We start from the raw sequence: 14,143 nt of genomic DNA on the forward strand, positions 1-14,143 counted from the left end.
TCATATTTCACCAATTTTGCTTATGTATTTATGTACATATTACTCAATAATCCAGACACTCATCACCAGTGAACAGCCACAGATTGCTGCTCACCCTATCCATATGTTCATTTATGTATATTGAGAACAAGACCGGTCCTGTAACACTTCCCTGGGGCACTGCTGGTGATACCTTGTCTCCGATGAAACACTTGCCATCAAGGACACCATACTGGTTTCTATTACTTAAGAAGACTTCAAGCCATTAGTTGCTGCCACAGATCTGTGTACTAATTGTCACACTTTCAATGTGGGGTCCTCAAAAAGTAATAGGGGTTTTTGTTTCTCTTAAAGAATCTTTATTTACTCATCAACTACAACTTTGTCTCCTTCAATGTAATTCCTCTCAGATCATGTTTGTGCCAGTGCTGTATCGAATCTTGGAAGCACTTCTGGAAATCACTTTTCATTATGGTGTTCAGTTCCTTCAGCGATTCTGTTTTTATCTCATCAACGGAGGCAAAATTATATGCTTTCATGGTTCTGATCAGCCTCAGAAATAGAAAGAAGTCAGGAGGAGGCCACATCCGGTGAACATGGTGAGTGAGGCAAGATAACGGTTTTGTATTTTGCCAAAAAATCTCAAACAAGCATTGATGTGTGGGAAAGAGCATTATCGGGATGCAGTTTCCATCAGTGATTTTGAAGTAGTTCTGGTCATTTACTTCAGACTGCTCTTTGACCATACGACCGTAAGCCAGGAATTCGTGATGCATTATCCCATTGTAATTGACAAAAACAGTGAGAAGGACCTTCAGAAGTTACCGAACTTGAATTTTTTTTACGGTTGTGGCTCTTCAGGCAGTTTCCATTAGGATAACTGGGCCATGGTTTCAACGTCATACCCAAACACACGTTTCGTCACCTGTTATAGAACCTTCTTTGGCATTATTCTGTTATTTCTGAGCGATGTCTACTCAATGTCGTTTTTGGTCAAAATTCAATGGTTTCGGAATAAACTTTGAAGCTACACATTCCATGTCCAAAACACCTGAAAAAAACTGCTTGACCTGAGCCAAATGATATTCCAACATGATCAGCAACCTCTCTGATGGTGATTCGGATATTTTCCACATTGTCGTAACTGATGTGCTAGGGCATCAGGGACAGTCGTCATCATCTCTCGGCCCTGTTTGAAACATTTATACCACTCGTAAACTCTTGTCTTACTCATAATAGATTCACCAAAAAGCACAATCAATATCTCAAATGGGTCCTGCACTTCATTCCACTTTTCAAGCAATACTTCATGCAAATTCTTTGAGCCACCTTTTCCAGCAGTATAAATTCGCTGAGCACTCAAACACATGTAATCTTTGACTGTCAACAATAAATAGACTAAATATTCAAAACAGCTGAAAAAGCAAACAGACATCAGAAACAAGTGTGCCACCAACATGATAAAAACTTTTGAAAATCAGATGTACACTCCTGGAAATGGAAAAAAGAACACATTGACACCGTTGTGTCAGACCCACCATACTTGCTCCGGACACTGCGAGAGGGCTGTACAAGCAATGATCACACGCACGGCACAGCGGACACACCAGGAACCGCGGTGTTGGCCGTCGAATGGCGCTAGCTGCGCAGCATTTGTGCACCACCGCCGTCAGTGTCAGCCAGTTTGCCGTGGCATACGGAGCTCCATCGCAGTCTTTAACACTGGTAGCATGCCGCGACAGCGTGGACGTGAACCGTATGTGCAGTTGACGGACTTTGAGCGAGGGCGTATAGTGGGCATGCGGGAGGCCGGGTGGACGTACCGCCGAATTGCTCAACACGTGGGGCGTGAGGTCTCCACAGTACATCGATGTTGTCGCCAGTGGTCGGCGGAAGGTGCACGTGCCCGTCGACCTGGGACCGGACCGCAGCGACGCACGGATGCATGCCAAGACCGTAGGATCCTACGCAGTGCCGTAGGGGACCGCACCGCCACTTCCCAGCAAATTAGGGACACTGTTGCTCCTGGGGTATCGGCGAGGACCGTTCGCAACCGTCTCCATGAAGCTGGGCTACGGTCCCGCACACCGTTAGGCCGTCTTCCGCTCACGCCCCAACATCGTGCAGCCCGCCTCCAGTGGTGTCGCGACAGGCGTGAATGGAGGGACGAATGGAGACGTGTCGTCTTCAGCGATGAGAGTCGCTTCTGCCTTGGTGCCAATGATGGTCGTATGCGTGTTTGGCGTCGTGCAGGTGAGCGCCACAATCAGGACTGCATACGACCGAGGCACACAGGGCCAACACCCGGCATCATGGTGTGGGGAGCGATCTCCTACACTGGCCGTACACCACTGGTGATCGTCGAGGGGACACTGAATAGTGCACGGTACATCCAAACAGTCATCGAACCCATTGTTCTACCATTCCTAGACCGGCAAGGGAACTTGCTGTTCCAACAGGACAATGCACGTCTGCATGTATCCCGTGCCACCCAACGTGCTCTAGAAGGTGTAAGTCAACTACCCTGGCCAGCAAGATCTCCGGATCTGTCCCCCATTGAGCATGTTTGGGACTGGATGAAGCGTCGTCTCACGCGGTCTGCACGTCCAGCACGAACGCTGGTCCAACTGAGGCGCCAGGTGGAAATGGCATGGCAAGCCGTTCCACAGGACTACATCCAGCATCTCTACGATCATCTCCATGGGAGAATAGCAGCCTGCATTGCTGCGAAAGGTGGATATACACTGTACTAGTGCCGACATTGTGCATGCTCTGTTGCCTGTGTCTATGTGCCTGTGGTTCTGTCAGTGTGATCATGTGATGTATCTGACCCCAGGAATGTGTCAATAAAGTTTCCCCTTCCTGGGACAATGAATTCACGGTGTTGTTATTTCAATTTCCAGGAGTGTATAAAACCTGCAAAATTAAAAAACTTCGTATTACTTTTTGATCACAGCCCTTAAATCACGTAGAAAATACTAAAGTATTCTTCCTATTTTATTGCATATGCACAAAAAGTAAAGTGGAAACAGTGCACTGATCAGCAGTTGATCTAGACACAAAACAGGACAGGAAATATGACTTTCTATATAAAGAAGAGAGAGAGAGAGAGAGAGAGAGAGAGAGAGAGAGAGAGAGAGAAGAAGAAGGAGCACAAAAAACTGGTGTATAATGATGCAACAAGTAAAGTTTCGTCATTTGCTCTCCTCCTTTGTGTCGCAATTGTGAAAGCCAGCAGTAAATTTACAAAAATAGCTGTCAGTCAGCCAGGTGCAACTGGCTTTGTTTGGATTATGCAGTTACTTTCAGTTGACCAGAAAGTTAAATAAAAATATATAATGTAACAACAATACTTTATGTGGAAGCATCAAAACAACTAATGAAATAAATTGGTTTCACTACCAGTTGGCAGATATTAATTATATTTAGTGACCACCTCAGCATCTGCATATTGGAACATACATCCTCAAGAATGTTGAATACTGGTCTGTAAAGTGCCAAGAATCACAAGATGACGCTACATTACACATCTGTAAACTGCCAACAATCACAAGCTGACACTACATTACACATCTTATTTTGATTTGAACTTTGAATTGTGAAGAGGCGTACTTATCTGTCTACGAGCCCTCGATCATGAAAGCTGAGATTCAGAATTGTCCCAGATGTGTTCATTTTAATCAAACTCAATATTTAAGATTTTCAGTGAGTAAACGCATTCTGTATACAGGGTACCCCAGAAGGAATGATCAATATACAGGGATATGACAGGAACAATCATTTGAAGCATGGACTCTAAAATGCATACCTCAGAGAGTTTATGTGCACTGTTCCTGTCATATCCCTGAATATTGACCCTTTCTTCTGGGTATGCCATCTAGTTTTGAAGTGTTATTTATCTGTGAAAAATTACTGCTGATAGCGAATTGAAATTATGTATGAGTGTTTCACTGATTTAAAGTAGGTGTTATAGAGACACAGTCACATTATTCATCTAACAAATGACCAGGTGTTATTGTTAATCTGAATTTAATTATACATGATATAAATTCTTTTTGCACTTTTGTTCTGAACAAAGTCACAAGTTGCTCAAGGTGAAATTCAACTGTTATGAAAGTAAAGTCAATCTATGGGTCTAACCCCTCTTACTTACAGAATCTTAACAACTCTATTTTGTATCACTTGTGCAAAATATATTTAATTCATTTCTACTCAGTGAAGGATATAATCATCAGTAATCACAGAGCAAGGCTGAAACAAAATACTGATGTGTTCAAAATATCACTAAATTGAATGGGAATACTAAGATCCAGTAACATTTGCTTTGTAACTAGTTACCTATTTTGGTGATGGAAAGATTACCACATTAACTATGATAAGGCTGCCGCCGGTCACAGCAGAGCTTATGACTGATATTGTGTACCAACTGGTATGTTGTGTACCAACTGGTATGCTATGGCCTTTTCTGACCTAGCCGGGCCTGGCAGTGAAATGCCCATCACCATGTGTGCGGCAGTCAGCAATTTAAGAGTGCTAGCTTACCGAGTGCATTCACTCAGTGCTACTTGGAATTATTCGTTGCACACAAATATGCTGAAAGTTATAAATCAAAAGCACAATACTTTGTTTGTTCTACAGTATCTATTTATTCTGTTAACCAGTTTCAGCTTTAAAGTCTGTATGTATGGTTGTCAAATTTTAAACACCGATTTATTTATTTATCTACTTATTCATTCATTCGTCAAAGCATCAAACTTCAGTATTCAAGATATATACATAACAACAATTATAAAGCAATTGCTAATTTTACTTAATATACATTGAAAGAATGTTAAACAAAAGAAAACACATTGAGTTGCAGACAGGCAAAATGAAAAAAAAGTGTTGCACAGTGAGCTTTTGGCCAAAGCCTTCTTCAGGAAAGAACACACATACGAAGCAGGAACATTTCATGCACACATGACTACTATCTCCGGCCACTGCAGCCAGAATGCAGAATACTGTTCCTATCTCAACCTGGACTTTTCATTGTTTAAACAAAAGAAGTGAAGACACAGATGACAATCTAAGCAGCTTTAACCCAGTATTTGGCAATCACAATGCAGTAATCAGGTCATCAATGGTGCATCTTGCAGGACATATTCTACATTGATATAATTGCTCTGTAGTGTGCACTGATAATGTGAGATAACCCCATTTCTACAGATTGTCTTTTGTCCTTGTGACCCAAGCTCTGAGCCTGTTTAGTTTTCTTCAAATGGGCCTTTCTTGAGTAAAACCAACACCTATATTTTCCAATGGTGTCATCCAGTGGTATTCAGACCTCACCTTCCACATACGTAATCAGGAACACATCAGTTATCTGTTGTTCCCAAATGGCTCTGAGCACTATGGGACTCAACTGCTGAGGTCATTAGTCCCCTAGAACTTAGAACTAGTTAAACCTAACTAACCTAAGGACATCACAAACATCCATGCCCGAGGCAGGATTCGAACCTGCGACCGTAGCGGTCTTACGGTTCCAGACTGCAGCGCCTTTAACCGCACGGCCACTTCGGCCGGCTGTTGTTCCCATTAAACTTTTAATGGCCATCAGTTGAGAAGGAGGAGATTGGTGTGGTCATATAATGGGTGTTTATTGGATGTAGATGACTTATACCTATCTCTGCATGCAGCTACCTCATGCCTGATGTCTGGAGGGGCAATTCCAGCTAAATGGTAGAGTTTACCACACAGTGTAAGTTTCAGACATCCAGTAATTAGTGTGGGCAGAATTACACCAAAAAGGATTAACATTCACCTACAGTGAAACACAAAGATTAAGCTGTAATTTTAACTTTTTTTGCTGCTGCATCCCAGACTTAAATACTGATGATGGCCTTTTGACCCAAAAACTGGTTAATACACAGTATTGTGCTTTTCATTTACAATTATGAGCTTTCAACCATGAAGCGACAGAAGGATTAGTTAATGTGGTATAAGTATGCTGAACAGATATACACCATGGAATCTCATCTAGAAACTATTTTTAAAAAGCTAAAACCTGCATAACACATTGTGAGAGTTCAGTTAATTTATAAATTACCTCATTGCTGGCCTTCAACTCTAAGGAATTTAAATACCTACTTGCAGGACATGAGATGGTAATATGTACAGACAGCTGCCGATCTATTTTCTAAACGATACATAGGATTGTTCATCAAGGGTGCTTCCATTGTATCTTGGTAGATGTAGCCAAAATTCTTGATTGCCGCTTGCTAACTCGGTTGAACTTCTCAATATAAACACTGCGAATATGTATTACTCATTGTGGTTCAAATTCTGTTTTTACTTTTGATAAAGTGAACCCTGGTTATACAATGTCATCTCATAATTCCATGGCTGCTTAGTTCATTAGAAACAAAATTCCAATGATGTTGCTATAAGAAGAGTTATTTACGAACAGAAATCACGGTACACGAAAAAGGCAGCTTGAAAGTATATATTACTCAAATTTGTTGCATTTCACTTTTTGTGCCTTTGGTTGCACAGCTTCCTTATGTTTCAGCATCATACATTTGTTTGTCTTGGGCACTGAATATAATGCCAGCACTATCACTTACTTCTTTAAAGTCAATACTTCTGGAGAGCCTGAACTATTTAAGTCCTGCCTGGTTCATTATAACTTACAGTAATAGTACTGTTCTTTTGATGCCTAAATCTTCCTCATTGATGCTAAATCTTGCTATCAGTTTTTGGTTTGATGTACCAGTATTGTTTAAACTTCTGCCAGTTGATCACACACTGGGGTTGCCGCAAGTGAGGGTCTAGTTAACTTATAAATTACCTTGAAGCTGGTCTTCAGCTGCAAGAAGTCTGAACCCCTGACTCGTTGATAATTCTGTAGAAGAGTTCAACTTCTACCAAAACCAGAACATATTAATTCTAACAATGGAAAATTCAGGATGGAATGTAACAATGTTATGAGAAGGACAGTTGCTACTCACCATATAGTGGAGAATGCTGAGTCACAAGACAGGCACGACAGACTGCAGTCGTGTGTGCGAGTCACGTTTGCGTGAGTGTGAGTGTGTGTGTATTGTTGACGAAGGCCTTAATGGCCAAAAACTATAATTCTGAGAGTCTTCCTGTTGTACATATTAAATCTGATTTATAGGAAGGCTTTTATTGTGTATTTAATTACAAAAGTTGATCAGATGTTAAGTATCATTATTGTTATAGTCTTATGGTCATTGGTATTCCTTGACCCCGTGGATTTTTCAGAAGAGTCTTTGCCACCTCTGATTTCTTTGCAGATCAGGACACCAAGCACAGCTTTAATTTTCTTGGGACAGCATGGAGCCCACCCTGAATACCTCAGACAAATAAAAAAACATACAAAACAAGACTTGCTCCTTAATAAGTCCTCTTATAATAAGGAAACTTTTAAGTTCTGGATGATTTCCTAGGTAACAAATGAACAGGGCTTCTGTTAATAGAGCTTGCTCATTTATATTCAAAATTTGTACAAGATTTCATGCTCAATCAATTACATGATTTGTTTCTAAAAATTTTGGCTACAAAACACCTGGAAAATCTCATTCCCTCACAACATCAATAGTCTGAAACTGTTTCAATTTTAAACCATTGTTTTAAAAAGAAACTAAAGTCATTTTTGCTTCGCAATTCACACCCCCAGCAACAGACCCAATAACAAAATATGCATTTAAGATTAAGCCAGTCATGTCCATATATATATACAGGGTGAGCCCAAACTTTTGGTGTTACATACCACTCCAAAGGAATGATGTGAATCCTTATGTATTCTTACCAGTCAATGATACTTGCAGGTAAAAAACTTTAAATGACTAATAACAGAGGAAAGCATAAATATTGTGCATATTCATTATTTCATTTGCATGTTGAAAACCGTGTTGAGGGACAGTGCATGTCTTCACAATGTTCTTAGTAGCTTCCTTGCACAGACACAAATATAGGTGCTCTTAGCACCAACGGCCTATTTTGGATAAGCCTGAAGTCCTTTGACAGTACGTATTTGTTGGCTACAGTTATGATGTTTACTCAAACAAATGAAATGTTAATGAAGTATCATTCAGATTTATTCATTCTTTTGAAATATGTCTGCATAGAGATTTTAAAAAGAAATTTGATATCCATTTCAATTGTATGTGTTTATGGAAAACAAGTCCAGGATGCAATGTGCGGCTTCATTTGTCTGAGACTGCAGTCGTGTGTGCGAATTGCGTTTGCGCTAGAGAGAGAGAGAAAGAGAGAGTGTATATTTTTGATGAAGGCACTACTGGCCGAAAACTTTATTTGTGACAGTCTTTTGGTTGTGCCTATTTCAACTCGGCATCTCTGCTTCTTTCATAAATATGTTCCTATATTATTGAAGACAAGTAAAGCAGCACTATTACATTTCCATACAACAATAACTAAGCAAGGAGGTTAAGTCTGTCATAAACGAACATGACAAACTCAACTGACAAAATTTCTGAAGTAGTTCTGAGAATTTTGGTATAAGGGGCCCTTGGTCTCCAGGGGCTCATTACAAACGACATCACGATTGGATGTTTTACCTGAATTATGTTTATTAATGTGAAAATACCTTCACAACAGTGAAAAAGACTTTATTAATATGCAATCCGCAATACAACACGAAACACAGAGTAATGCAACAACCCTCATATGCAAAAGTAACACGGTGTAGTTGGCTTCACAGCGTCATAAGGGCCAGGAAATCTAACAATATGCAATTACTCTGTAAGGAGTGCCAGATACCAGCTGCCTTTCATACCAGAATATGTAGAAATATCTCAAAGGAAATCCGAGTCATTCACAGGATCTATAATGCCATTAAAATCTTCCCTCCTGGAAGTATTTCATTAATTCACAACATCTTTATGACTCATTTGCCAGGTACGTCGGGGTCCTCGTTTCCAAAAACCCTTTACCCCAGTGACGGAGTATGGATTCACCCTGTAAATAGAACCTCACTGTGAAATTGCATTTAATTTATAAACTAATCAGCATGTTCCTGAACAAAACAAGATATTAATGAAACTGATGAATGTTAACTAGTAGCACTGCTGTGCTGTTGTTTACTTGTACTACCCACTGAGCCTTTCCTAAATACTTGCTAAAAATCCTTACCTAGCATGTGATCCTCCAGACTTTCAGTCAAAATTTTAGGTTCACAAGTTTGTCCATTTGCAGCGGTTTTTTCCAGTATTTCGAATGCCTCACTGGTTGTATTAATTAAATATCAAATGCAGATTTCATTGCACTATATTTGGGCTCAACCAAACTATGACTGGTGTAAGCTGCAGGCTGCCTCAGTGATTATCTTCTGGTGCTGTTAAACAATAGTACAGTCAACAAATTCACATACTGCAGAAAGGCTATGCCAAAATGTAAAAATTTTAAGGAAAATCTCTTAAAATAAGATCCTTCACTAAAACACCTCTTTGTCATACCATATTTTCCTTAAACTTTCTATATTTAGGCATAACTTTTCGGTAGATTTGAATTTCTGTTCAGGCTTTATAACGACAACAGAGAGCCGCTGAATTTTTCTTTTATCTGAAAGGAAATCTTTGTCTTTCGTAGATCCTATAAGTCTTTGCTCCTGAAGTATTTCATTAATTTATGAAATCTTTACGGCTTCCTGTCATTTTCAGCTAAACCAGGGTCCTACTCTCCCAAAACCTCTACATTTCACTGGATTACCTTGAACTTATGTAGCTATGTATTACCTTATATGTGATGATGGACTTACCCAGCATTGAAGAGGACCAAATTGAAAAGTACCAGAGTGATTTTAAAATTGAGTAATACGACATATTATTTTCTAACTTGATTAAAATAAATTTATAATTTTTTGTTCGGTTTACAACAATAAAGTCATGTATACTTGTATGATATAAATACTTAAGACAATATTAACATCAATTGGGCAAAAAGAACAAACACACATTTTTCTTTGTAAACAGCAAATTATTTTTTTCCATTTTTATGCATCTGAAGAACATGTGAAAATAATGTTAAATGATTACAATACATATTTACACGCTGAATTCCAGCACAGCACATCCACCATTGACGTCAAAATACAGTTATAAACTATATGCATGTGTATGACATCCATTAAAGCCTTGAGAATAGATTCTTGACTGAGCATACGGAATCCACTGTTAACATCAGTGACAAAATCATTTAAAAATGCCCACCTACTACTGACTAAAATATTATGCCATAAAAAAGCTTACTAATTTAACTTTCGTTTCTCCACCGTAAGGTATATTTCTATCCAGGTGTATGTTATCTTTCAATTCTGATCAAATGAGGGAAGTCTGTACATTACATAACAATTTGGAAGAAAGATTGAGCACATTAGACTGAGGTTAGTACTTAGCTTCACAGTATCCATACAACAATGCAATGACTTTTCTCATTTCTTAGTGAGGGAGCATTATGTGAGGGTTGGTATTAACAAACACATTAAAATTTAAGACATTTTACATCACTGAAGAAAAATAACTACAGGATGGAATGGCTAAAGTTACAGATGAAAAGAACATAATGAAGACATATAAATAGTAACAAATTTCACAGTTGCAAGCACATAACTTGCTAATGACTTGACTTTTCATGTCACTTATCTTCCTTTCACCTGTGGGGTAAAAACAATGCCCAACTCTTATCTAAGAACATGTTCTAAACGGGAAAAGCTTTGGCTCACTTAGCAACTCTGTGCACTGCATATCATGTGCACTGCATATCATAATGGCTGATTTTACTTTTTTCCCTTATTGCACAACCATCCCAATCTTAAGTTTCTCAAATTTTATGTTTCCTTTCATTCATTCTGTTGCATAAAAAAAATTAAGCTCTACAAATCTTTTTAGACCTATTATTGGATATTTCTGATTTGTCTGAGATCATTACCAGACAGTACAGAAGATTTTTAAACAAATATGCAATTGCCTTACAAATTCTTTGGCAGCAGAAGAATTATCACTTATGTGAGAAACATCACAAAGACAGACTTTGTGCATAGTGAAACTGCAAAAGAAAGATCTTCCTTGAAACAAAAAAACTAGAATTTCAGGCCCAGGCAATTTTGTTATATACAGCTGCATAGCGCATCTAGTAGTTGCGCACCACAGCATCACAGAGTTGTGAGAATACATGGAAATTATTTAGCAATACATGCAAAGTGAAAGTGTCTTTTAAGTACCCGTAAAAATTTGTGTCTTTTACTGAAATATCTAACAAACATATTCAACCAAGTACTGGTTCATTCCATTAGTTCTTGTTTAATTATCATCTTACATATGCTTCAATTTATTTTATCTTTCTTCATCAACCTCAGAATTTTGTGAAGGGAGTACACCATAAGCATCATAAGAGGCTTGCACTGTAACTTTAAGAGTTGGAACTTCAAAAAATTTTAAGAAGTGGCTGCATGACAAATGATTCCACACAGCATCTCCTTGCACATTTTTAGGTAAATGTCACATCCATAAGTATATTCTATGTATCGAAGTAATTAATGTTTTATCAATTTTCTTGCAATAGAAAAACTATGCAATTTTAATTGAAGTATTTGACATTATTTCACTTCAGTTATTTAAGCACCACTATTCTACATTTAATATATTGAGCAAGTGAATTGTGTTCAATTACACCACAGTAAAAGACTGAAACAGTATGAGATGTGAACTTGACTGCAAAAGAACAGTGACACATACAGTTCTCAACATTTGTCATAATATGTTTAGTTGCAGACTCACTCTTAACAAACAAACAAGTACTACAAAATTCTAATGAAGTTGAACTTTTCATTTTGACAACCACTGAATTTTTTTGTTAGCATGGTGTGTGCAGGAGGTTGAGTTAGTCAGTCCTTCACTTAACATATCATGAAATGTGGTGAACTACTACTTCCATCAGTACAGAAACACAAAGGATTAGGTTCTCATATGTACAGAAGTTACAATTTAACAAATCAGTGACAGAAAGAATCAATCATCTTCAACTGACAGAATAATTACATCTATAAACATTATTTAGTGATTACTTTTATGTCTGTTAACATCTCCACAATATACATTTCTGTAAGGGGGTGGGGGGTTGGAGGAGGGGGGGGGGGGGGCATAAAGGGCTGGTTAGTTTAATCAGTGTCAGAACAATGAATAATTTCCTTAACTGAACTCTTTCCAATAAGTATAACCACTAAAACTACACAGTTCCTCAGTCCGTTCGTTCCATTTGTTTTACTGTATAAAAAAGCAACGGAAACAGTAGAAACAAAATTGTAAAGTACCAATATGTTACACAAAAACTTAGTAATCTTCATTTTTCTTCACCTATTTCATACATCCACGCACCCACAGATGGCATTTTCTTGTTATTTAAATTTACACTTCACTTAAGAAAGGGAGAGAAAGACTGGCAAAGTGATTTACACCAAAATATTATGATTATATGGAAATATGTTATTGAACACTTGGTGCTTTGTATGGACAGCGCAACAGTAGTTTCTCACAGTGGAAATGGGGGACATTTGTACTCAGTATTATGTAACGCTGTTACAGTTACCAAAACAACAATTTGGACAGCAAGTGATAAATTTAGTAGTAATCACTGCAAAACACAACATAAAAATATAAAACTACATAAAAAGATTATATTTGCCTAGTAAGTTATTAATGACTAAAACTCTGATTTTCTATTACCTAGCTAACTAAAATTGTACACTAAGTAAACTGCAACTAACACAAATTACATTAATTTGTGCATAAATTTAGAATTCAAAAATCACAGTCTATATTTGTAACAATATTAAAAGTTAACATTTTGTCATTGTATAATCAAGGCCTCACATTTCAGCTGCTATTGCTATAACTTATTAGACTTCTGTAAAACAAAAGTTATTTAAGACATTATGCTATTAATTTCTAAGACCCTCTCTTATCCTTCAGTTATGTCCAAAGCATTTTTCAGTCACATGACAAAATTTTGATGTGACTTGGGAAGGATTGCGTTTTAAACTGCAGCACTGGCAACGTTATAGAAATAAAAAATTATCAGGCTTACATTCAAGATCACAGAACTCAGAACTGAGATGTAAATGAAATCTTAAGTTTTACATGTTTTAAGTGTGTACTGATACTGTACAGAAAAACTGAGTATATTATAGAATTAACTATCAGATCATCATGTAACTTTTTCACCACTCAGAAATATGCTATTCCACTTGGGCAACAATAAAACACAAACAATGAAATATACAAATGAATAGGTATGTACAACGGATTTATAAATGAATGTCTTCACTGTAAACTTAAATCTACACTTTTTTTAAAAAAAGGGCAACCACAAAACAGGCAAGTTCTCACTATTTCAAATAGTTTTTAACACAAAGCAGTGTATTCTTAACAATTCTCATTTTTCATACCATTCACGTTTAAGTTAATAGCAGCAACAACAACATACGAATATGGAACTCTTTGACGTGAATGTGTACTTGCTTTCAGTGATGCACCTGTACATCTTGCAGTATAATCAAGATTTCTTAAAATCCCAAATGACATTTAAAGCAAGCTATGTTACATTTATTGCATATATCTGTTACAGACTAACATCACCGTACTCAGCATTCCATCGTTCATAAGCTGACAAACTCAAAGGAGAAACACTGCGTCGAATCCTCTTCAGAGAGTCAACAAAGTCTTGAAAATTTATGTTCCGTACACTGTTAGGGTCCATACACCGGACTTGCTCAGGATTAAGTTCTGAAATAAAGGTATTGCACAATTTAGTTATTTTTCTAAGTTACCACAATTCATTACTTATCAGTAGTTGTAAGAATTCTTCCAACATTCAGGCAGCATTGTAGTTACTACATTTTGGCACTTTGGATAACTCTCATTCTGTTACCTATTTTGATCTTTTATAGTCCCATAACAAAATTGCACAATCTGTAAGATACATATCCAGTGAAACTTCCTGGCAGATTAAAACTGCATGCTAGACAGACTCGAACTCAGGACTTACCTTTCGCTGGCAGCAGGCCAGTACTGGCAAGTAAAGCTGTGAGGATGGGTCATGAGTCGTACTTGGGTAGCTCAATTGGTAGAGCACTTGCCTGCAAAAGGCA

The 14,143-nt window shown here is 37.9% G+C and overlaps 2 protein-coding genes across 3 annotated transcripts in view; one reads left to right on the plus strand and one right to left on the minus strand.

Annotated features, from left to right (window-relative positions):
• LOC124711162 (mediator of RNA polymerase II transcription subunit 29) overlaps positions 1–13,800 on the plus strand; it is a 54,410-nt gene extending 40,610 nt beyond the window's left edge. The window contains exon 6 of the transcript XR_007005435.1: positions 13,621–13,800. The gene's annotated coding sequence lies outside the window, so the exon portion shown is untranslated. The remainder of the gene's footprint in view (positions 1–13,620) is intronic.
• The window catches only part of LOC124711151 (spastin), a 484,594-nt gene continuing 480,370 nt past the window's right edge, over positions 9,920–14,143 (minus strand). The window contains exon 8 of one of the 2 annotated variants that reach the window (XM_047241064.1): positions 9,920–13,778. In XM_047241064.1, coding sequence (XP_047097020.1) covers positions 13,615–13,778 — 164 coding nt within the window. In that variant the 3' untranslated portion in view covers positions 9,920–13,614. The remainder of the gene's footprint in view (positions 13,779–14,143) is intronic. The other variant, XM_047241055.1, reaches the window with a different exon arrangement.

The sequence above is a fragment of the Schistocerca piceifrons genome, chromosome 1 (genome assembly GCF_021461385.2).
Source record: "Schistocerca piceifrons isolate TAMUIC-IGC-003096 chromosome 1, iqSchPice1.1, whole genome shotgun sequence".
Lineage (NCBI taxonomy): Eukaryota > Metazoa > Arthropoda > Insecta > Orthoptera > Acrididae > Schistocerca > Schistocerca piceifrons.